The sequence below is a fragment of the Mustela nigripes genome, chromosome 7 (assembly GCF_022355385.1).
Source record: "Mustela nigripes isolate SB6536 chromosome 7, MUSNIG.SB6536, whole genome shotgun sequence".
NCBI lineage: Eukaryota > Metazoa > Chordata > Mammalia > Carnivora > Mustelidae > Mustela > Mustela nigripes.
In genome coordinates, this window is record NC_081563.1 from 36,129,908 (window position 1) to 36,155,338 (window position 25,431).

The window sequence follows — 25,431 nt, forward strand, 5'->3', positions numbered from 1 at the left end:
CTGGTTGCTCTGTATCTTTGTCAACATTTGATGATGTCAGTATATTTAATTTTAGTCATCTTAGTGGGTATATAATGATGCCTCTCTGTGGTTTTCTTTTGCATTTCTTTGATGACTAATGGTGTGCATTTGAATTTAATTTAAATTTAGAGTCATTTTGACCTTTTTATAAAATAAAAGGAGATTGCCTTTAGCGATATTCCTATTTTTAAGAGAATCTGCACAGCCTTTTATACTAGGTGAGTTCCTAAAGCTATGTGATGTGGCCATGCTTGGCATGTAACTCATGATAGCATGGGTGGATGAGATCCACTTCGCGTAGCACATGAAGTTCACAACCTCAGATGGACATTCTGATTGGTAAACATTCCAAAAAAGATAGTTTCTAAGAACAAAATTTATAGTCTCCAGACTTCCTAGTAACAGTCTACGGAATGACTGAAACATACTTTTCAATAAAATGTGACAGTTCTTTACATTTTTTTGTTAAAGAGACTAGGAAAGAAGCTCAACCTTCTAAAAAGACTGGATTCAGAATAAATATGGATATAATTTAAATTTCCTGGTACTTAGCCTATAAATGACCTCCCACCCTCCTGTCAACATGGAGGGCAATTACAAATTCATTGCTAGGCATTCTCAAAAGCATGGTGTCAATTGCTTCTTAATGTTTCTCTTGTGGCTTCTGACTGAGCAACAACTGCTACCTGCAGGTTTAATTTTAATTAACGAGCATCTAAGTTATTTGGGTCTTATGATAACTTACTTCCCAAGGATTTGGGGTGAGGGGAGGGCAAAGAGGTGGCTAGGCTATGGGAAACCCTAAGTGTGAATTAACCCCTTTGCTATCTATCTAAATGGAAGTTTCATGAGGCAGGGTGGGAGGGGTTGGAGGGGTGCAAAATTAGCACAAAAGGCAGAGCCACATATTGAAAAGTCCATAGGGTTTTAAGGGAGACTTAGGTGTTTTAAGTCTCTTTGTGCCTAAGTCTCTAACTCCCCTGTGGCTCAGTTTCCTTATTACCAGATGGGAAAGATGGAAATTACTACCTGCTGAAGAGAGTCATTATCTCTGCAGAACATGGTACACTGCACTTTTCCATAGCCCTCTCACTGCCCTCTGGAGCTCATTTTCCCTTAAATACAGGTATCCCCTAAGACAAAACCCAAGCCTGAGCGTGTTCTGCCCATGTGACCTTGAATGGATTGCTGAAACTTGCTGAGCCCCAGTTTCCCAAACCATACATTGAAATAATTATGGTATCTGTATCATAGAATGTCTGAGATTGTTGAATATTACTCAGCAGTAATAAGTACATGTCCTGATACATTATGTATTTAAGAAATATTATTCATTGACAAATACTTTGTGATGGATGTATTTGGCTACCAATGTTCATTTGTAATCATTATTATAACAAATGCCAAATAATGGTTGAGAAGATTATCATAAACCCGAAGGATGGAAATTATATAGCTCTTAATGAAGAAAGACTATATAAAATGTTGATTAACTACCTATAATACAAGAGGAAGTAAAAAAAAAAATAGGAAACCAAATTATCTTTATACCGCAAGGACAACCACATAGGATCAACTCAAGCCAAGCATTCATCAGAAAAATCCTGAAAGAAACATGAATATAGTGAGTGAGAGATGTGAGGGGCTGGATTGTACTTACATTGCTCTTCTACTGGAAGAAAATTCTTTTTGAAAGAACAGACTGTGTCTGTTTTTTTTTCACATGGCATCCTTTGGTGAGGACAAAATAATAATAATGGTCACTGTGTTTCTCCTTCAGCTTCCTGGCATTTAACATGGACACAGTCGATAATCTCGCCTTTCTATTGAAAGCAGTGAATTTTCGTGAAAGAGTTCTTCAGCGGAGTTTGGTGGCCAGAATTTATTATAAGGTAAAGATACGTTGTGTTTTTTCTTTTGGACACGTGTCTAAGGCATATTCTTGCTGGAGAACAATCTGCTAAATGTGGTAGAGGATGAGTCAGGGTAATTACAAGCTTCTGGAAATGGCTAGAGTTCTTACAGGACATTTTTATGACATGACAATCCTGCTTGTTCTTCAGGCCCCGATGCTACTGTTGAACGCTTTGTGTTGTCTTTTAGAATTCTGCCCGCAAGCCACCATTGGGCTGCTGTGAGAGTTGAAGAGTGGAGTAATTTTAGCCCTTATTGGAATTGAAAAATCATTGTCTATATGTATAATGAATACTTTGTTCTCTGGGGGAAAAAGGTACATAAGGCATATACAAAAAATTACCATTGGATTAGCCTGAGATACACTCTCTTTCCTATTAAAACACCCATGACATGGGGCACCTGGTTGGCTCAGTTGGTTAAGCAACTGCCTTCGGCTGAGGTCGTGATCCTGGACTCCTGGGATCGAGTCCCACATCCGGCTCCCAGCTCCATGGGGAGTCTGCTTCTCCCTCTGACCTCCCCTCTCATGCTCTCTCACTCTCTCTCTCTCTCTCTCAAATAAATAAAATCTTAAAAAAAAAAAAAAAAAGAAAGAAAGAAAGAAAGAAAGCAAAACACCCATGACACCCTGCAAAAACATAAAACCTTATATTAGCATTGATAGAAATCTAGAAGGAAGTTTGCCAAGTGCCAATGGGGATGGTCTGGGGAAACATTCCCCACCCCAGCAATATGTTTCATCTTCTAATGCCAGCATGAATAGACAAAACGACTCTGAGATGTTTTACTTATCCTGCTCTCTGCCCAGGCTCAGGGGCCCAGGGCTACTGTAACCTAAGAACAGACCACTTCCCCTCTTCTGAATGGGAATTAGTTTCCAAGAGGGCCAGAATCGGGCCCCATGCAACTCTCACCTTTTAACTCATCTCTTTTATACTGATTCTAAGATCACACCTCCTAGTACAGCCACAGAGCAAGTAGAAGGGAAGAGGATGAATAGCACATGAGAATGGGTATTCTCTTAGGAAATGCTCTGGAGGCAGAAGAGCCCTGGGAGTAGAAAGTGGTCAAGACCCACTGCTGGTGGGACAGAGCCAGACTGATGAGAACCTGGGGGCTGGGCCAGCTTTTGTACCAATCAGTCCACCCTTCAGGTATAGGTACAAGGTGAGGCCCTGCCAGACACTGGGGGCCCATCTGCATAGGTTTAGTGACTCTGAGCTACCTGCCGTGGTCAAACATGGAGCCAGTCAAAATAAGAGAAGGATACACTCACAGGCAAAAATGCATTAGTGAACAGCGTTAACAATGGATAGAATGTAGTCTATGACTTAGCTTTCCAAGACTGTGGAAGAAAAGGATAAAGATGAGATGGCGAGAGATAATGATAGACACAGAGTGAAAATAGTAGAAATCCAACCTATGTATAACAAATATTCCTGAAAATGCTGGAACAAGAGGAGCAGCAATAATAATCACAGATGTAAGAGAAAAATATTTTCCTTAGTGTAAAAAACAAATCAAAATATTGATAGAAGGGACGCCTGAGTGGCTCAGTTCGTTAAGCCGCTGCCTTTGGCTCAGGTCATGATCCCAGGATCCTGGGATCGAGTCCCGCATCGGGCTCCTTGCTCAGTGAGGAGCCTGCTTCTCTCTCTGCCTCTGCCTGCCACTCTGCCTGCTTGTGTTCTCTCTCTCTCTCTGACAAATAAACAAATATAATCTTTAAAAAAAATATTGATAGAAAAAATATCCATACTTAGATATAGCCTGAAAACCTAGCATAAAGAGAGTATTATATAAACATCCAGACCGAAAATAATAGTTTACCAGTAAAGGGGAAAACATAAGGCTAGGTTCAGTCTTTATTCACCAGCTCCAAATGGAGTAATGTCTCCTTCTCTAAAGAGGAAGCTTCATGATCTAAGCATACTATTCCAAGCCCTGCTAAGCAGCTTCCGCATTCCTGACTGTCAGAAACCGTGTGAAATATGAGTGTTTGCTTTAATCTCTGAAATCTGGGGGCAACATGTTAACAGCAGTGGATATGTAACACAGATTTGGGCGCCCCAAGGTAGGGGATGATGTAACAAAAGCTCAAGATGTGGGCGTGGCTTTGGAACCAGGCGGTGAGCTTTGAGAAGAATTTTAGTAGAAGCCTGAACTGCCTTGAAGAAAATGTTCATAGAAGCCTTCTGGGCTTTGATAAAGCTGTGGGTGAGGACTCGAAAGATGTGAATAAATGTTACTGGAAACTGGAGGAAGGAAGATTCTTGCTCTGGAGGGCCAGAACTTTAGCAACACTGGGGCCTGCAGTTACAGGGAAAGTGGAAAATGTACCCCATCCGCTGGAAGTGTTGAGAGTGCCTGCTTGCCTATGACGGCTTACCCTAGAATGCCAAAAGACAGGGAAGCTCAGGGAAACAGTGCTTAACATGGAGGAACTGAGACTTGCTGTGGTTTTGAAGATTCCCAAGTCCTCCCTACAGTAACTGTATTCATTTCTTGTGGCTGCTGTAACCAAGTACCGTGGTGGTAGCTCCTGGCAGCTGTGTCCCTTGGCTTGTCTTCTCATCATTCCAAGCTCTGCTTCTGTCACCTCATGGCATTCTTGAGTCTGTGTATCTCTGCCTTCCTTTCTTCCTTTGAGGAAACCTGTCCATTGTACTGGACTAAGTCTCACCCTACTCCAGTATGAACTCCTCTTAACTTGACTACACATGCAGAGACCCTGTTCCTCAAAAGATGGCGTTCACAGACCCTGGGGATTAGCGCTTCCATACATCTTTTTTGGAAGACGTGCTCTTACCCAAAAGTACCACAGAAAATGGCTTTGGAGCAAAGATACCAGAGCACTCTCTGGAATGCACGGTCTGAAGATGTGAGTAAAATCCTTTCAGAGCTGAGAAAGATCAGAGAGGAGTCTTCAGTCAGGCAAGAGGCCCTCTGAAGAGATTAAGGGTATGCCTCACAGATCTTTTCAGTCAAGCTGCAGGGCTTCTAGGATGCTCCAGGGCATCATTCTCTAGCCTTCTCCATGCCCCAAAGACCCATCTCAAAGAGATTTGTGGATGTGGACTTTTTTGTCTAATGGGCTAACTGCCCCCCCCAAAAGATTCACAGAAGATGTATAAAGTTTTTAAGAAAATTATTTCAGCCACATTTTTTAACTCAGAGATAGCACACGATGAATAGAGCCTTAAGCCACCAAGCTTCTACAAGCCTGGAGCAGGCTGAGAAGACTACTCAGTCACAAACATGTGGCCCTTTCATGATAATGGGAAGATTCCTCAGAGGGAACAACTATGAGCCCAGAGGGTGGAGCCAAGGGCCATGGAGAATAAGAACTCCTGGACAGGAGTAGGACTAAATCTTAATTTTAAAAAAAAGTTTGACATTTGCTCAGCTGGATTTCAGAGTTTCTATGGATCACTGACCCCTTTATTCCTCCCATTTTCTTTCCTTTTGAGCAAGAATATGCATAGTGGTTATCCAGTCCTATCCCACTATTGTATGTTGGTCCTGTAGGGGACAGATGATCTCTCCCCCTTATAAGCCTTCAAATCAAAAGGAACTATACTTAAGGAATGACATCTGGGGAATGTAATCTGCATCCAGCCTAGGCTTAGATGATGGGACTCTGGAATTTGGATCACTGTAGTAATGAGATGAGATGTCCATGGACCTTGGAAAGAGATGAGGTTAGGCTGTGATAGAATCCAAGGTTGTCTTCAAGGATCCCTGCTTCCTGCTAGTCTCATCCTTTTATATACATTATGCCAGGGCTAGTTGGCATAACCAGTAGAATGCAGCAGAAGTAATGGAATGTTTTCTGAGATTGCATTATAAAGACACTGTGGCTTCTGCCTTAGTTTCTGTCTCTCTGTCTCTCCCTCACTCTGGGGGAAGCCATGTCATGAACAGCCCATGTGGCAAAGAACTAAACTGTCTTGCCAAAAGGTATGTAAATGAGCATGGAAGTGTCTCCTCCAGCCCCATTCCAGTCTTAGAGATACTGGGGACCAGGACAGTCAACAACTAGACTTGAGAGCCTGAGCCGGAAGCACCCAAACGAGACGTGTCCAGATTCCCAACCCTCAGAAACCATGTCAGATACAAAAGTTATTTAAGATGCTAAATTTGGAGATAACTTGTTGCACAGTAATAGATAACTAATATAGCATCTGAAAGCAAAATCTGTTGAATAGTTTTGACTTTGATAGACATGTTTTTTGGAACAAAATTCAGAAGGAGATTATAATATCCTCGATCAGTGTTTCCATTTAATAAGATAAGATGGCATTCTTTCTGTGTCGATAAGAGCATGATTGTGCAATATTCTGATGCTTCTTGTTTTTCAGTTATTATAGACAGTGCCACAAGGAACATTCTTAACAGCCTGCAGTTTTCAGACTTTATATACTGCCACATTGTTCTCTACAAATGTTGAACCAGATTGTACTTCCCCATGCCCACATTTCTCTACACTCATTTTTCTAACACTTTATTTCTCCAACTTTCTAACCTTTTTTATCTTCAGGATTGGGGAGTCTGGCATCTTCTTTTTACTTTTTATTTACTTTACTAACATTAGAAAAATAAGTCCACTCTAAAATACCTACTTTTTATTCCCTTTTAAGCATGATATTAGATGTTTTCTGATACTAATTTTTCAGAACACTTTTTGCTTATAATTGTTCTCTGCAAGAGAACAAATTGCTCACTAGTATTGATTTTCTAAGTTTGAGAAAAAAAAACATTTGCACATATACGTGTACACACACACACACATATGTGTATTCTGAACATTAAAAAAACATTAGGCATGTGGTGTGGTGAAAAGATGTAAAGGTTTTAGAATCAGACAACTGTGTCTTACTGCTTCTGATCCTCTGCTTCTATATGTATATATTTGAGATAAGAAGAGTGGCATGATATGAACTTGTTGCAAGGATGGAATAAGGTAGAATATGTTAAAAAAAAAATCCCAGAAGAATCATTTATCATTTTTGAAAATGATAAACCTCACACTCATGTTATCTTAGTTGCTATCATTAATGTAACCATTTTCATGGGCAATTTAAAATTTGTTGAGCAGAACTGTTTTCTAGGGGTAGGCATGGGAAGACCAAAAAGATTATTAAGATAGTGCCTGCCTTGGGATAAGTTCCTTCGTTTTAGCCCAAGGCAAAATGAAATAAGTTAAGTGCTAAATTATGAAAAAAGCTACAAATGTAGAGGAAAAAATATTGACCTCTATATCTTCATTTGTATTTTTGGCTCAGCTGCTTTTTCAAATAGTTGTATGTTAACTTATATCTACCTATATTAATTTGGTATATGTTGAAATATAATGATCTGTTCAGCAATTTCAATATCTGATCCACATGGAGCTTGGACATGTCCAAAGGTGGGTCATTTCATCCAGAATGCCAAGATCTTGTAAAAATAACCATGTGATTTAGTCAGAATCTTTCGAAGGAGTAAAAACATGAGTGGGCTTCAGAAATCCGTTTTTCTTCTTAATTTTTCAGTAATGCTCTTTAATTTTCTTCAGCCGCACATTTTATTTTAGAGTTATTTGGCCAACCCTTCTCCTCACATTAGATAGCCCATCTGCCTTTTACCCTGAAGCACAAGTGTTATGAGACCAGTAGTTCACATTCAGAGCTGGAGGGTCAAGACCACTAGTCCTCATGAAAGAGTAAGCCTGAACTATTGTCTGATAATGCTTTTCCCTCTTGTGTGTACCCAGAATTAAACTGAAAATGGGGCCAGGAACTATCCTCCAGTGTGCTGGTGGCCATGGAGGGAGACCAGCCCCATAGTTTCCCTCGAAGCCCCACTTCTCTAATTTTCCAAAATCATGCTGCAAATCTTGCTCGTTAAGATCACTGCATCATCTTCCCATTAGTAGGGAGAAAAAAATAAACCAATAAACAATGGCTTGGTTTTGAGGATATTCTATTAAGGACTTCTGTCTTTGTATGGAGAAAAGTCTATGGGAAATATAAACCCTTGGTAATCAATATATTTAACAAATGATTGTTTATTTCCAAGTGTGCATAACAAAAATTGGGCAGGTAAAAGGATGAGAATCCAGATGGAATGATAGTTCTAGTTAACTGAGGGCCGATTCACATTCTATCTCTTAGCACCCATAACCTACCTCTACCACACTAGTATTTCCCCCACTTAGGGGTATATAAGAATCACCTGGGGAACATTAATTTTAAAAATCTGATTCATGGTGCTCTACACCACACTGAAAGGCTGAGTCGAAAGGAAAAGGGAAGTGGTTTGCAAAAGAACATTATTAATCATCCTCAAAATCTAGGGGCAGTAAACTCATTTGGAAACAACTACCCTAAGTTATTTTTCCTTATTCAGAATTTGAGATTTGGGTGGAGAAGAATTGGTGAAGGCTGGAAATAAGGTTATCAGAGATGGGACTTTCTAGAACTTTCTGTCTGGAAAGCTATCTACACTTCTTATTGTTGTGGTCAATGTGTCAAATGACTCTGTGTGTGTGTGTGTGTGTGTGGCTTTAAAGCTCTTTAGATCATTAAAACATAATAAAGCCACAGTACTTCTTTAAAGACTATCTTTCTAACAGATGATGCCAGCTGTTTTGTTTGTTATAATTTTAAACTGATAACATCTTTACTCAGGTCACGAGGTGGGGTTTTGAAATCTTCTCTGAGTTCTTATCTGTGAAAAATGAGAGCTGAGTTGGTCATTGAATGGCACACATGGCACATGCTGGAGATAGGGCTGCCATAATCGCCATCATTTGGGAACTACAAGAGTTCATTGGATACCTGGTAGATCCAGAGAGGGTCTTGGAAATGCCTTTGTCAACAAACCCAGAGACAGGAAAAACTGTGCTGCTTTGCTTGTACCTCTCTAAGAGTTTGAGGGTGGAGACAGGAACAGAGGGTAAAAGCAGCTGGGTTGTGTTTGTTACATTTTTAAAAGCCAAAACAGTGGCCTGAATAGCAGATGTTTTACTAAAGATCTCATGGCACAGAAATGCCAAGAGCTTTGTTCCAGAGGCAGATCTTCAAAGATAGGAAACAGGATTAGAAACCAGATTTCCTGAGTTCCTTTTTTGCATCGATATTGATGCATCTTCTTACTCCTATGGTCAAGTTGGATTGGGAAAATGATCAAACGACCAGGACAATCTGATGGAGAGGCCTTTCTATCTTCGGAATATGGATGCTGCCTATGCAAAGGTCACCTCTGCAAAACGGTGGCTCCCTCTCTGTTGACTGGTACTTGAAATTCCTTTTGTGAGGAACATGCTCCCATTTCCCATTCCAATTTTGGGAACATATACACTAAGATAAGGCTTAAAGTCCTGCAACTCCACAGAAAAGGAAAGGGTCACCGACTGCCACTTCACAGTACACGGTGACTGAGGAAGTGGTGGATGTTGGTCTGGAGAAACCCTAGAATGGACAGGCAGCAAGATCTGAGGCTGACTGTGCCTGCTTCATGGGGGTACAGTGCTCCCAGTCCTTAGCTCAGCACTTTCTTCTTTGCTGTTGCTAGTCATAGGAAATGTTTCTGTTCTGTGATGTTTTCCTCTCATACTTTCTTCTCCACCCTATAGCAACCCAATTGAATTTTCTCTTTTCCCCTCACTTCTGACTTTCTTTACCTTTCTCTTACAGAGAGAATGCTAAATTCTCTTCCTATGGAAACCTATTATAGGGAGGGAATGAAAAGGAAAGAAGTGAAGTGAAGAGAAAGGAAAGGAAAAGGAAATAGTATTCCTGATTACTACATGGAGGGCACAATAATTTTCTTTGGGGTGTGAGAGCTAGCCTTCCCTCTTTCCTATTTGTAACTTCTTTCTCTGAGAAAGTGAGAAACTGGCTTTCATTGTTTCTTATTTGTTTACTTGTTTGATCTTCCCTGGGGTACACAATAAGTAGTTTACAGATAGGCAGCCTGAGGATGAAGAAGTTTAGTGCTTTCTTCAAGGTAACACAGTTACCAATACCAAAGATTTGACTGATATTTGATTACTCAAATATTCTATTTTTCCTCAAACTTTTACCCACTATTTTTAATATCCATTTATGAATCTTTCTAGAAACAATACTATGGTGTTTGCCTAGTGGGGATTTTCTCTTACCCTCATCTCAATTACGTTAGTTAATTAGAACCAAGAGCTATATCTTCTCCTGCAACTACTTAATTATTCAATTAATTATTATATCAGTGTGGATTCACAGATATTTATTCTGTGTTTGGGCTACAATTCAATACTATCATTTATTTTCTTGCTCAGACTATTCCATTTTTGGCCATTGAGAACTCCTTCAGGTTACTCTCTACGTCCCTTTGATAGGTCTCTATTCTTTTTTTTTGGTAAGCATTTCCTTATTTTCTGATACCACAAAATGTATCATATCTTCTATTTTCCTGCCAGACCTACAATCATTTTCCCAAGAATCCCTGCTTCCTTTTATTGGAAAATGGTGTTTAAAAGCCAATATTGGGTTGCTAGGTGTGCTAATAATTGCTGGAGTGTCACCACTTCTAGCTGTTCTAAGCTAGGAAATAAGTGTATGTTTACTAACTGCCACATTCTCATGCGGACCTGTATGTGTGTATATTAGAAACCACCAGTTTATACTGGTAGCTCTGATTCCAACCCAAAGCCACAACGTTCATTCTAGCCTTCCCTCTATTTTTCCCTATTTTTAACTTCTTTCTCTGAGAAAGTGAGAAACTGGCTTTCATTGTTTATTATTTGTTTACTTATTTGATCTTCCCTGGGGTACACAGTAAGTAGTTTCAGAATTGCTAACCCATACCTCTGTGAAAAAGACATTTACTAACTAGGATATTATTCTTTTGGCTTGTAATATTTAATCAAAGTAGTATTTCTAAAGTTACTTTTATTTTGGTTCCTTTTCCACACCCTTTAGTGAGATTGTGTTATTTATTTGTAACATAAGTTCATTTGTTCCTAATTGTTTCTGCTTTGGGATCTCACTACATACTATTTGTTTTTTGCCTATTCGTGGTTTGACTATGTAAAACACTACTAAGTTTCTTGGACTTAAAGCTTTTAGAAATGTATACTCATCCCTATTTCTATTTCTTCCTTTTTTTCCCCTCTAAATACCTGTAGGTGTCCTTTACTTAAATTTAGTTTTTGGCTTCTCTTTCCTTTATTTCTTTCACCCAAATAAGCAGGAACACGTGTAATTTTCTTATATTGCTTTCTCTGTTACATGAAGGATAGCATGCCACATATACTCCTCTGTCCTTTTTTCCCCACTTAACGGTAGTATGTTTTGGGAATTACTTTATATTACTTCATAAAGCTCTATCTCATTTTAATTTTTTAATTTTAATGTTAATGTTTTAATGTTTAATTTTAATTTTAGTGTTCAGTTAGCTAACATACAATACATCGTAAGTTTATGTTGTAGTGTTCAACGATTCATTAGTTGCATATAACATTTTTTTAAGTAGCACCAGAATAATACACTGTGGATGTGCCATAGCCTACTTCATTAACCTCTTTCTAATACATGGACAATTATCTTCCTCTCAATAACTTGCAGCCAGAAATAATGCTACGTGAATAACCTTACACATATAAATTTTAGTATTACTTAATGTGTATCTTCAGGGCTGATTTCAAATTTGACTGCTGGGTCCAAAGTAAGTGAATATGTAGTGTGGCTAGGTATTGTCAAATTCTGCTTCTTGTACCAGTTTACATCCCCACCCTGCCCCCACCACCATTGTTTGTTTTTTCACAACCTCATCAACAGAACATACTCTTATACCTTTTTTTTCCCCCCAACATGATAGATAAGAAATGGTTTCTCTGTGTTGGTCTTGCTGTTCTCCAACTGTGAGAGAGCTTGAACAGTTTTTCATGAGTGTGGGGCCAGTTTAACATATTTATCATGTATTGTCTATTCATATCATTTTCCATTTATCCATAGGGCTTTTGGTATTTTGTCCTTCCATTTTTAAGAATGTTTTCTATATTAAGGCTCTTAACTCTTTGTCATATTGCAGTCTTTCCCCCAGTTTGTCACCTGTTCTTTTGACTTTGCTTATGGTGATTTTTACTATGCAAAATAAATAAATAAATAAAAATTTAACTCTTATGTAGTTAAATGTAATAATATTTGCTGTTTTTGTTTTTGGATTTTAACTGACAGAAAGCCATTCCCTGCTTTTAGGTTAAAAGGAAAGTGATCACATGGAAACCTCAATCTTAATGTCATTAGGAATCCAGCAGATGGGATTTGGGACTATCAAAAAACTGGAAGTTGAAGGGGGGGGGGAGTAACAGAAAGGGCAACTTCACAATATGTGTATGACATTACTCAAATCATTAACTCATATATGAAATATGCATGGATGGACAAGATGCCAAAGAGGTCCAGGGATTTTTAATTTGGAAGGTTTAAAGAGCTGAACAAAAATTCAACTGTTGCCTGCTACATGGGAAGCAGAATTTGTAGTTTGAATCCTGCCAAGTTACATGGGTAAAGTCAACTCAAAGGCTTTCCACTGAAGCCCCAGCAGTGCTATCCCTTATGTATAAAACTATGTCCCAGGAAAAAGAATTTATCCAAGGACTAAAGGTAAAATTAAAACAAAGAAAAGGCAAAACCAGAAAGATTCTTCCGAACAAAGTATGAAACACCCTCTACAAATTCAAGTTTATCTGCTTGTGAGTTAACTGGGAAAAAAATTCAACACTCTTTAGATGAAGATAATAGGATCCAGAATGAGTATTCTTTAAAGTGTCCAATATACAATAAAATGTTGTCATACATGTGAAGAAATAGGAACATATAATGCATAATCAAGAGAAAAACCAGTCAATAGAAAAAGAAATAAAATAACCTAGATGTTGAAATTAGAAGAAAAGGGTTTTTGAAAACATAATGAATGTAATAAAGAGTGAACAAAATAGGGGTGCCTGGCTGGCTCAGTCTGTTAAGCATCTGACTCTTGATTTTGGCTCTGGCCATGATTTCCAGGTCATGAGATGGAGCCTCATGTCAGGCTCCACACTCAGCATGGAGCCTGCTTGAAATTCTCTCTCTCTCCCTCTCACTCTGCCCCTCCTCCGGGCCATGCTCTATCTCTCTCAAACAAATCTTTTTTAAACAAAAGTATAGGTAAATATTAGTGACACTTTTCCTTTGTATCTTAAACTTTTCATAATTAAATTAGCTGTTTAAAGCAAAACTAATTATGATTATTTAGTGTTTTTAAAGTACATAAAAGTATATGCCATATATTGTCATATGGCAAGAATAACACAAAAGATGAGAAGTAGTAAACATGGAATTATACTATTATACATGAAGTGTTATTAGTTAAAGGTAGACTATTATAAGTAAAGAATATATATTCTAGTAGAGAAGCTAGACTGAGGCAAAAACAAAACTCTTTAGTTAATCCAGAAGAAGTCATGGAAAGAACAACAAAAATTAAAGACCTAAGGAGATAGTCTACAAGTAGACTTATGCCCAACACTGTCTAATAACGTGTAAATGGACTGAACACTCCAATTAAAAGGCAAACATTGTCACAGAGGGTTAGAAATAAACAAGTTCCATTTATATGCTTTAAAGGTAAAGACATAAGAAAAAGATATAGCAAGCAGCTAGAACATAAGAGAGCCTATATTAATATCAGATAAAACAAACTTTAAGACAAAGACTATTACTAAGGATAAAGAAGGTTATTTCATGGTGATTTAAAGGTCACTTCGTCAAGAAGAGACAACAGGGGCATTTGGGTGGCTCAGTTGGTTACGTGTCCGATTCTTGGTTTTAGCTCAGGTCATGATCCTCAGGGTTATGAGGCTCAGCCCTACATTGGGCTCCTTACTAGGTGTGGAGCCTGCTTAAGATTGTCTCTCTGCCTCTCCCTCTTCCTCTCCCCATGCCCCACCACCCAGCTGTTGATTTCTCTCTCTCTAAAAGAGAGAGAGAGAGAGGATAACCAGAAATAGATATACACCATTAAAATATTTGAAGCAGAAATTGACAGAACTCAAAGGAGGAGTAGGGAAATCCCGTAATTGATGAAACAAGTAGACAGAAATTCAGTATGGCTACAAAAATATGAACAACACTATCATCCAATCTGACCTATTTAGCATTTATAGACATTTATTGAAAACTAGACCCAGAGACTAGAGTGCTATCCATAAGGCAGCTCTCAATAATATCAGTCAATAATTTTTAAAGATATTTATTTATTTATTTGGGGGAAGAGGGGAGAGAGAGAGGGGAGTGCATGAATGGGGGAGAGAGACAGAGGGAGAAAGGGAAGCAGACTCCTTGCTGAGGTGAGGAGCCCAATGTCTCCCAATCCCATGACCCTAAGATCATGACCTGAGTCACCCTGGCACCCCTCAGTCAATAAATTTTTTAAAAGATTGAAATAATACAGTGTTTTTTCTATCAGCAAAGGCATTAAATTAGAGATCAATAACAAAAAGATATCTGGAAAATCTCCCAAATATATGAACATTAAGGAACACATTTCTAAATAATCTGTGAATCAAAGAGAGAATTATTATGGTAATTAGAAAATATTTCAAACCAAATGGTAATGAAAACACAACATAACAAATTTTGTAGGTTGTAGTAAAATTTCCTTACAGGGACATTTATACCTTGAATTGCTTATCTTAGAAAATAAAAAAGATCTTAAGTAAATGAAGTAAGCTTCTACCTTAAGAAGTTAGAAAAAGAACAAAATAAGTAGAATAAAGGTGATAACAAAGTTAAGAAGACAATTAACATAGTGAAAACAAACTATATAGAAAATCAAGAAATCTGAAATTAGGGGGGTCTGGGTGGGTCAGTGGGTTAAGCTTCTGCCTTCCACTCAGGTCATGATCCAGGGTCCTGGGATCAAGCCCTGCATTGGGCTCTCTGCTCAGCAGGGAGCCTGCTGCGCCCCCTGCCTCTCTGCCTACTTGTGATCTCTTTCTGTCAAATAAATAAATAAAATCTTAAAAAAAAATCTGAAAATGTCTTCTTTAAAATAATTGATAAAATTGATTAATCCATAGCAGGATTGATCAAGAGAAAAAGATTAAACACTAACAATATTAAGAATGAAAGAAGAGACATTGCAAAATACAAGACAGATGTTAAAAATACAAAAAAGGGAATATCATGAACAATTTTATGCAAATAAATTCAAGAACTTAGAACAAATTCCTGGAAAAATACAACTTTCAAAAGCAAGCAAAAAATGGAAGATCTAAAAATATCTATTAAATGAATTTAATTTGTAATGGAAATATTCCACAAAGAGAACTCTAGGTCCAGATGGTTCTTCTGTTGAATCCTATCAGAATCTAAAGATTAAAAAAATACCATTTTTACACAGAACTCTTTCAAAAACAATGACTGATGATACCAAGAATAATGAGTACATTACAAAGAACTAAATCAATATTCTTCATGAATACAGGTAGATATGTATAATAAAATGTTAATGATTAAATCCAGCAATATGTAAAAAAGGAAAATACATCACTAAGTGATATTTATTCCAGCAATGCAGGGTTTATTTAACATTTAAATGTGTTTTGTCAATGAAGATTGTAATATTGACAAAATAAAGGAGAAATATTGCATGATTATATAGTGCTGAAAAGAATTTTGGTAATATCCAACATGAGTTCATGCTAAAAAGTCTTAGCAAATTAGGGATAGAAAGTGGTTTCTTCTTTTGAAAGAGCATATTTGTAGTAAACCTATAGTTGACATCATAGCTAATGGAGATATATTGCACATTTTCCTTCATAAGATAGAGAACAAGATAAGAATGTTCACTTTTATCACTTCCGTTTGACATTACACTGGATATTCTAAGGCAGGGAAAAGAAATAAATGACAAAGATTATAAAGGAAGAAATAAGTCTATCTTAATTTCCAGATGAAATTATTGTTTACATAGAAAATATGAAAGAACTTACAAAAAAAGAGAGAAAAACCCCAAATCCTACCAGAACTAATAAATCGATATGAGGTTATAGGATGTAACTCATTATGCATAATAAATATCTTTCTTATATACCATCATTAAAAATTGGAAAACAAAATGTAAAAAGTGAAATATACAATATCATTAAAAAATGAATTCTTATGAATAATTTAACAAGAAAAATTCAAGCAATGCAAGAGCTGTATCTTGAAAACTAGAAACATTGCAGAAGGTAATTAAAGCCTAAATAAATGCAAAAGTATATGTGTGTACATGGAAAAACTCAATATTGCTATGATTTACTTTCTCCTGAAATTGGTCTATAGATTCAACACCACCTCAAATGTCTCAGCAGGAACTTTTGTAGAAACTCACAAGCTGATGTGACAATTCATACAGAAATACAAATGGCCTAAAATAGCCAAAACGACTATGAGAAAGTTGAAGAAATATGGAGGCCTGACATGACCCGATTTCAAAGTTTCTGCTAATTCTCCAGTTACCCAGACAGTATGGGTTTGGTGTCAGGACAAATAAACAGATCGACGGAACACTGGAGAGTCCAGAAACTGACCCACACATACATGTTAATTTGATTTTTTACAAGGGTACAAAGGAAACTAAGTAATGAAAATGTAATCTTTTCAACAAATTGTACAGGAAACTAGATATCTGAGTGGAAACTAGATATCTGAGTGGGGGGAAAAATGAGCCTTGACTTACTCCCTGTATAATGCACAAAAATTAATTTGAGATTGATCATAGACTCTAAGTAGAAGTGCAAACTATAAAACTTGCAAAGGGGAAAAGCATAGGATATTTCTGTGTAATTGAGTATTAGATATTTCTGTTGGAATTAGAGTAAACCAAGAATTCTTAGAAAGGAGGTAAGAAGCACCGACCATTAATTAAATATGAATTGACTGGATTTTTTTTTCAAAATTAAAAATTTGTAAGAAAAGAAGAAAGCAAACCTTCATAACCTTGGAGAAATTATTTGCAATACATGTATCTGACAAAAGGCTTTTTTAACCTAGGGGTGCGTGGGTGGCTCAGTTGGTTAAGCATCTGCCTTCAGCTCGAGTCATGATAACCAGGTCCTGGGATCCAGCACCACATCGGGCTCCTGGCTCAGGGGCAAGTCTACTTCTCCTTCCACCTCTCCTCTTGCTTGTGATTTCACTTTCTCTCTCTCTCTCTCTCATGAATAAATCTTTAAGAAAAAAAAAAAAACTTTTATTCAGAATGCATAAAGAACTACAACTCAATAATGTAAAGACACAATCCAAAAAAAAAAAAAAAAAAGTAAACAAAAAAATTAAAAAAAAAATCCAAAAAAAAAAAAAAAAATGTACACAGAAGACTTGAAAAGACACTTCAGAAAAGAAGATAAAAGAATGGTAATGAGCCCATGAAACCTTGCTCAACCATATTAGTCATCAGGGAAATAGAAATTAAAACCACAGTGAAATACCACGCCACCCACTGAAATGGGTTGAACTAGAGCCAACTGATGACTCTCGATCCTGATGACAGTGTGGAACGAGAAAGTGCATTGCTGTTGTAGCATAAAAGGGCAGTGACAGAAAGCTTGGCATTTCCTTATAAGGTTAAATACACACCTAGCCCAAGACCAGCAATTCCGTCCCTAGGTATTTACCCAAAAGAGATGAAAGACAGCTCACAAGAAGATTTGTACAACAACGTTTACAGCAGTTTTATCAATAGCAACCCCAAATTGGAAACAACCCAGATGTTCATCAGCATGAGAATTGAATAAACCAGTTGTGGTATATTCATACAGTGGAATTCTGCTCAGCAAAATAAGAGAGATAAACCACCATTCACATGCAACAACAAGTGAATTTATAGATGTTATGTTCAGTTAAAGAATCCTGCCATGAAGGAGTTAATAATATGATTTATGCATATAGCATTCATTTAATAAGGGGCAAAGGTAGTTGACGGTGTTATGGGGATCACAGATCTGGAGGGTATGGTGTTGACTGGGAGGGAGTAGAAAGCGGGAAATTTCTGTTTCTTTGTCCAGGTGGTTACAGAGGTGTATACACACACTGTTGGAAATCATCAAGACATGGGGCACCTGGGTGGCTCAGTGGGTTAAGCTCAGGTCATGATATCAGGGTCCTGGGATTGAGCCCCACATTGAGCTCTCTGCTCAGCAGGGAGCCTGCTTCCCTTCCTCTCTCTCTGCCTGCCTCTCTGCCTACTCGTGATCTCTCTCTCTCTGTCAAATAAATAAAACCTTAAAAAAAAAAAAAGAAAAAAATCATCAAGATGTAAACTTATGATTTATGCATGTGATACATCTGGCTGTATGCATTTTATACCTCAGTTAAAACATTTAAAGATAGAATTTAAACAGTGCCTTCTGGCATTGAGATGGGCTGTTCCTGGTACGTGCATTTCATCATCTGTTCATATGAAGCTGGAAACTTAGCAGCTTCCAACAGGAGGCCTCAGCTGCTGAATCTTGGTATTCTAATTGAGGGAAAGAAGAAACAGCTAATGCCAACAATTATTATGTGTCAGTTTTATGCTAGACACCTTTCAATGCCATACCAAAACACAGGGGTAGGTGCCCGGCTAGCTAGCAGCATGGAATCTAGAAAGCGTGGTGACAGATGATGGGTTTTGATCTAGGCCAGTGGCCAGGATCGCAGGCATCTGACAAAAGGTAAGCTGTTGAGAGCTAGTTCTGGAGGCAGGTGGATACGCCTTAGAGGTTCTGAACCTTCTATCCAGGGATCTTGAGTTCTGGGAAGCTGGACCACAGGAAGCAGGGCCCTGACTAAGATGGAAAGCCCAGTCACGGACATATGGGCAAGTCACCCAGACAGGACAAAGGGACAAGTCAGAACTTAAGTTCAGAGAAAGTCAAATCTCTGGGGACATGTAGCAAACTCTGGGCTCATTTTTGAAGAGTACAGTACAGCTTTCTGTGCCAATAATGCTCTTGCAAACGTGGTAGACGTTCCTAAAACCCTCTGGACTTTGTGCAAGAAGTGTGGCAAGCACTAACCCCACAAAGTGACACAGTACAAGAAAGGGAAGGATTCTCTTTATTCGCAGGGAAAGTGGCATTATGACAGGAAGCAGGGTGACTGTGTTGGGCAGATGAAGCCCATTTTCTGGAAAAAGGCTAAAACTACAAAGATTGTGCTGAGGCTTGAATGTGTTAAGCCCAATTGCAGATCTCAGAGAATGCTGGCCATTAAGAGAGGCAAACATTTTGAACTGGGAGGAGATAAGAAAAGAAAGAGCAAGTGATTCCATTCTAAGCTTCGTGTTTTGTTATATTACGAAGACAATAAAATCTTGAGGTTATGTTCACTTCAAAAAAAAAAAAGAGCATAGCACAGAAATTACATTTTTGTAGTTGATGGCACACTGATTACTAGTGAATTTGATTTGGGTGTAAGTGGTTGAATACTGAACAGCAGTTTCTTTTACAATTTTGTCTAGGGTGGTTTTTTTCTAGTTTTGTGAACATCCTGTAAATTTAAGGTCCACAATGTGATGATTTGATACACATATATATTGTGAAATTATTACTATAATAGTGTTAATTAACACGCGTATTGCCTTATATGAGTAGATTTTTGCTGGGGGGGGCAGGATATGAGATATATAAGGTCCAGTCCTTTAGCTAGCAGCTTTTAAACATGTAATGCAGTATTGTTAACTGTTGCCACTATGCTGTGCATTGGATCTCCAGAACTTACTCATCTTATACCTGAGAGTTGGTACCCTGTGACCATCTTCACCCATTTCTTCCACCCAACTCCTGGCAGCCACCATTTACTCTGTTTCTGTGACTTCAGCTTTTTTATATTCCACATAAAAATAAGTTCATATAGTATCTGTCTTTCTTTCTTTGACTTATTTTACTTAGCCCACAAGGTCCATCCATGTTGCCAATTGGCCGGATTTCCTTCTTTTTCACCGCTGAATAATTTTCCATTGTTTCTATATGCACATCTTGATCCATTCCTTCAGACACACACACATAGGTTGCTTCCATGTCTTGGCTTGTGTGAATAATACTGCAATGAACATAGGAGTCCAGATAGTGATTTCATTACTTTCTAATGCATCCCAGAAGTGGGATTGCTGGATGATGTGGTAGTTCCATTTTTAATTTCTTGAAGACCCTCCATACTATTTTCTGTAGTGGCTGTACCAATTTACATTCCCACCAATAGTGCACAGTGATTCCCTTTTCTCGCCAACACTTACTATCTCTTGTCTTTCTGACACTAACCATTCTGACAGGTGTGAGGTAATATCTCATTGTCATTTTGATTTGCATTTCCCCGGTGCTTAATGACACTGAACATCTTTTCATGTGTCTGTTGCCCATTGGTCTGTCTTCCTTGGGAAAATGTCTATTGAGGTCCTCTGCCTATTTATTAAACAGGCAGAATTTTTTTTAATTAATAAGTTGTATGGGTTCCTTATATATTTTGGATATTAACACCTCATCACATAGATGGTTTGCAAATATTTTCTCCCATTCCATAGATTGTCAGTTCATTTTGTTGTTGTTGTTTGTGCAGAAGCTTTTTAATTTAATGTAGTTCCACTTGTCTGTTTTTGTTTTTGTTGCCTGTGTTTTGATATCATATCCAAAAAATCATTACCAAGACCAATGTCAAAGAGATTTTTCCTTATGTTTTCTTCTAGCTGTTCTGTGTTTTCAGGTCTTATATTTGAGTCTTGATTCCATTTTGAGTTAATTTTGGGAGTTGTGTAAGAGAAGTAAGAAGTAAGAAGAATTGATTCTTCTCTCTGTGGTTATCCAGTTTTCCCAATACCAGTTGTTGAAAAGATTATCCTTTCCCCACAAAGTACTTTTGGCTCTATATGACTGTGTATGATGGTGGGGGAGGGGCAGTGTTTTCCGGTCTCTTAATTCTGTTCCATTAGTCTACACGTCCTTTTTTATGCCAGTACCGTGTTGTTTTGATGACTGTGGTTTTGTTTGAAATCAGGAAGTGCGATATCTTCATTCTTTCTCAGGATTGCTTTGACTATTCAGGGTCTTTGTGGTTCCACATGAATTTTAGGATTGTTTTTTCTATTTTCTGAGCCCAATACCATTAGAATTTTGATAGACATTGCATTGTATCTAGAGTGCTCTGGGTCGTATGGACATGTAAACAATATTAGTTCTTCTGTTCCATGGACATATGAGATATCCTTCTTTCCACTTAATTGTGTCTTCAGTTTCTTTCATTGGTGTCTTTTAGTTTTAGATATACAGATGCTTCACCTCCTTGGTTAAATTTATTCCTAAGTATTTTACTGTTTTTTGATGCTACCATAAATGGGATCATGTGTGTTAATTTTTCAGATATTTTGTTGTTTGTGCATAGAGACATGACTGACTTCTATATCAGTTTGATTGTGTAACCCACAACTTTACTAAATTCGTTTATTCTAATGGCTTTTGGTGGAGTCTTTGGGATTTTCTATATATAAGATCATATCATCTGCAAATAGGGATACTTTTGCTTCTTCTTTTCTAGCTTAGATCCCTGTCACTTCTTTTTCTTGCCTTATTGCTCTGGCTAGGACTGCTAGTGTTTGCTTAGTAGGAGTGGTAAGAGTTGGTACCTTGCCTTGTTCCTGACCTTAGAAGAAAAGCTTTCAACCTTTCACTGAGTTGAGTATAATGTTAGATTTGCCTTGAGCAACTGTTCCTTGAGGTTCTCTATGAGTAGGAGGTAGGCTTATCCAGAGGTTCAGTGCTGCTGGAGACTGTAGTATTGTGGTCAACAAAGATGAACCTATTATTCTATTTCATTCTGCCTTTCCGCACGGCTAGTAGGCAGATCGCCATGGTCATCTGGGATCAAGGACATCCTTTAAGTTGCTACTATTATGAATGGTAGGCTAAAGCCCAATGCTTTGTGATACAGCCAAAAACCTGATTGCCAGAAAGGGGAAATAGTAAAGTTATCAGACCACAGGGGCCTCCATCAGGCTGAGGCACTAGGTTTGGAGCACACAGGGGAGGAATGACATGAGGACACCGTTTCCCGTGGTATTCTAATAATGTAATGGAAGGAGTCAGATACGTCCTATAAAGGACTTAACATCTCCTGATCCGGCCTCTCCACTGAGGCAACTCTAAGTCCAGCCCATCCACCTGCTAGCTTAGTGGCTTGGTGGGGGGAATGGACAGTCAGGCATTGACCTATAATTTCATGTGGCAGCTCTTGGTGATCTGTTTCCCTTCCTTCCCTGTTTGCCAGCACCTCAGGCTGTTGGAATAGGCTGTTTTGTTGTTGTTGTTTTTAATTTCCAATGTTAATTCCCCTCTTTCTCACCAGTGCCTCAAATCTCTCTCCCTCCCAGACCACAGAAGCTCACACAGAGGTGGTCTCAACATTCTGCAAAGCGTGCTGTTTAGTATTCTTGAAAGGTTAGCCAGAAATAAAAAGCCTCTTCCTGACAGTGAAATAAAAATGTTTCATTGGAACTTCAGATACATATTTACAGAAATAATTAGGGGAAAAAAGAGAGATAGAAGATCTATAAAGATGTTTATTTTTACTGAATAGTTCCTTGCTTAAAAGATATTTCTCCCCAATGCCCTAGTATACCAGTCCTTGTGCGAGTCTGGAACTGTAGAGATGACCAAGGCATGATGGCTGTCCTCCATGGTCTCAGTTTGGGATGGGAAATGGCAGGAACGTGGGTCAAGGGAAAGTGCATAGAGAGGGGTCTGGAGCAGAGGGAGGGCTGCCCCTTTCTGTGGGTAAGGGTGGCCCATGGAATCTAGTGTCCATCCCCAGGGAGAGGTGGGCAGGACCTTCCAGGCAAGGCATGGATGTGAGTGAGCAACTGGTATATTCAGTCTGAGCCTCAAGCTGGTCCACATCCCAGGTCCTGGGCTAGAGAAGCTAGCAAGAGAGTGACTATGGTGGTCTGTAGGCCCTCAAGGCCCTGAGCCTCGTGTCCCCTGCTTGCAGGCCTGAGATCCCTCTACCCTCTCTGCAGGTGATGGGACTATGGCCTGAGCACACTGGTGTCAGGAAGATCGTTCTGGAGTCAGTGCTGTGAGGGTGGCCCTTTAGGAGGCCACAGTAACCATCATCCCAGAGGAGTTAAAACCCAGCCTGAGCTGTGCGGTGGTGACAGTGAGCATGAAGGGTGGTCGGTGAAACTTGGGATGGTCTGATGGGGGAGAAAGCCAAAGATGGGGTCAGGGGTGGTCCCAGGGCTCCAGCTCGTGCACCAGGAGGATAGGATTCTAATCCCAGAGAAGGAAACACGGAGTGCTAAGGAATTCCAAACTGCAGTGGGTTCTGTGCTCTGCAAATCCCTCATGGGGTAGGCTTTCTGTGTGCTGTACCCCTTGCCTTTTACTCGCAGCCCCAAGACCGCCTCTTCCCACTGAGCTGCTGCAGAGATTCAGGAAACAAAGCTCTTGAGGCCTAATGTCTTTTACATATTAAATGTACATCGTTCTGCCTTCTGTCCACTTTAAGCAGTCACTAAGGGCAGTCAGGTTCCATAACATCGTCTTCAGTTAAATGTGAAGATTGTATTATTGAAACAAGATCTTTCCAGCTGATCGTACTCCAAATACATGCTTTGGTGCCTGTAAAATCCATTTAAGGTCTCCTGATTACCCCCTTCTCTTGCTCCATCCACCAGAACTGTTAGAAGGAACTTCTAAAATGAGGAAGTGATTAAGAAAGGGAAAAGCTATCAAACATTTGTTTATTTACAGATCCCGTTGTTGGGAATTATCAAGATTGATTTCAGGAGCATAGAGTTCAAATGAATGCTAAATGACCAAAGAGAATGTATCATCCGACAATCATTTTCTATTCTGAAAGGCTAAGTAATGAGAAGCAGACTCTTAATTTAACACAAAAAGGAAAAAGGAGGAGAAATTAGGAAGTAATACATTCAATTACAGGAGCCCTTTGCCAAGATCCTATTGATTTCATGTTCTGACAATTTCAGTTAAGCCTTAGCAGGGGAAAGATTTAGCAACCGGTCAGATCAAACATGTGTGGCCCCCCACTCCTGGAACTAGTGTGTGTGTAACAAAAATAAGGCTTCGCTAGAAATGGGCTCCATCTTTGGGGTCTGTTCATATTGTGAGGCCCAAGACCAGAGCTTGGAGGACATTGCAGGTGAGGGAAGGGGCTGCAAACACCTGGGCAGAGCTCAGAAAATCCAACCCGAACCATAACCTGAACCATAATTGTGGTGCAGGGAGAGGCGGACCAGGAGCCTCGTGTCCTGTTTTTGTGAAGACCCCACTCTGCTGAATTCCCTCTTGCAGTTTCTCTACCCTCTGAAACCAATTTCTTTTCCAGTCCCTCCCCTCACATCCACATCTACCCTCACCACCCATCTCTGTGATGGGGCTCCTTGATGTAGTCGTTGGCCCTGACCACTGCACTGGTTGCCGGGGCAGTCACAGTCCTCCCCTGGTCAGCCCAGCACTTACACCACAGTGTGGGGAAAGGCTTCCACGGAGGGATGTGCTGCTTGGTGGGGGCCCAGCCCACACACGTCTGGAGGCTTCCCAAACTGGGAGGAGGCAGTCAGGTAGGGCAGAGGGCAGCTGGAGAGAACTGCATGTGAATACATCTGAAGCAAGAGAGGGACCATGTCCTGAGACTGGACGTAGTTCAAGGCAGAGAGGAACCGTGGTTTGTGTGTGTGTGTGTGTGTGTGTGTGCACGCACATGCACACATCTTGGAATGCGTGCTTATTGAGAACCTGCACCCAGCACCACTGGGGAAGAACAGCAGGCTGTCCATACGGGAAGCCCCTGTGGGAACAATGAGGGCCAGTGGGGTGATGTCTTTGCTAGGACAGCCGTTCCGAACAAGCTCTGTTAGGAACTGGGAACCACGGGGTCCTGCAGGAGTTCCTCTGGCAGGTCGTGCTCTTGGGAGCCACATCCATCTGTGTTCCAGTGAGCAATCAGGGATCATTACTGGACTTTTCTGGGACTTCCTACATGATTAGAATATCTTTCTTAGTACAGAGACAAGCACTGCGGGGCATGAGAATGTGATCAAGAAGCCTTCGTTGTTGGACCCCTTCCTACTCTCCTGACATTCGTCATTCTTACGTTGTGTTTCTCTGGGAGAAAACGTGAATCCCAGGCTTTCACTCCAAGGGCTGATCTCCCCAAACAAGGGCTGTTTCATCCACCCCCACCCCTGCAGTCCAGCCACGTGCTACCTTCTCAGAGAAGGGGAGATTCTCGTGCAGTAGAGCCTGGTCCGCAGCTGGGGTGGGCAAGTGTCTGGAATGGGGGTGGTAGACAGAGGGCCGCTGACCCAGGCACTGAGACCAGACATGAACCCGGCAGCTGGCCTGTCCCCTTAGACTCCCAAAACCAGGACACAGCCCTCTCTGGGGCATTTGGAGCATATTTACTTTTCCTTCTCATAGGAAACAAGCTGGAACAGTAGATACAA

At 39.5% G+C, this 25,431-nt stretch overlaps 1 protein-coding gene and 1 pseudogene across 7 annotated transcripts in view; both read left to right on the forward strand.

The window, feature by feature from the left end:
- ACOXL (acyl-CoA oxidase like) overlaps nucleotides 1-25,431 on the forward strand; it is a 347,875-nt gene that overhangs the window by 244,476 nt on the left and 77,968 nt on the right. For all 7 annotated transcript variants that reach the window (XM_059405581.1, XM_059405577.1, XM_059405580.1 and 4 more), the window contains one exon: nucleotides 1,802-1,913. In XM_059405581.1, the coding sequence (XP_059261564.1) occupies nucleotides 1,802-1,913 (112 nt within the window). The remainder of the gene's footprint in view (nucleotides 1-1,801; nucleotides 1,914-25,431) is intronic.
- LOC132022143 (large ribosomal subunit protein eL42-like) lies at nucleotides 4,041-19,339 on the forward strand (annotated as a pseudogene).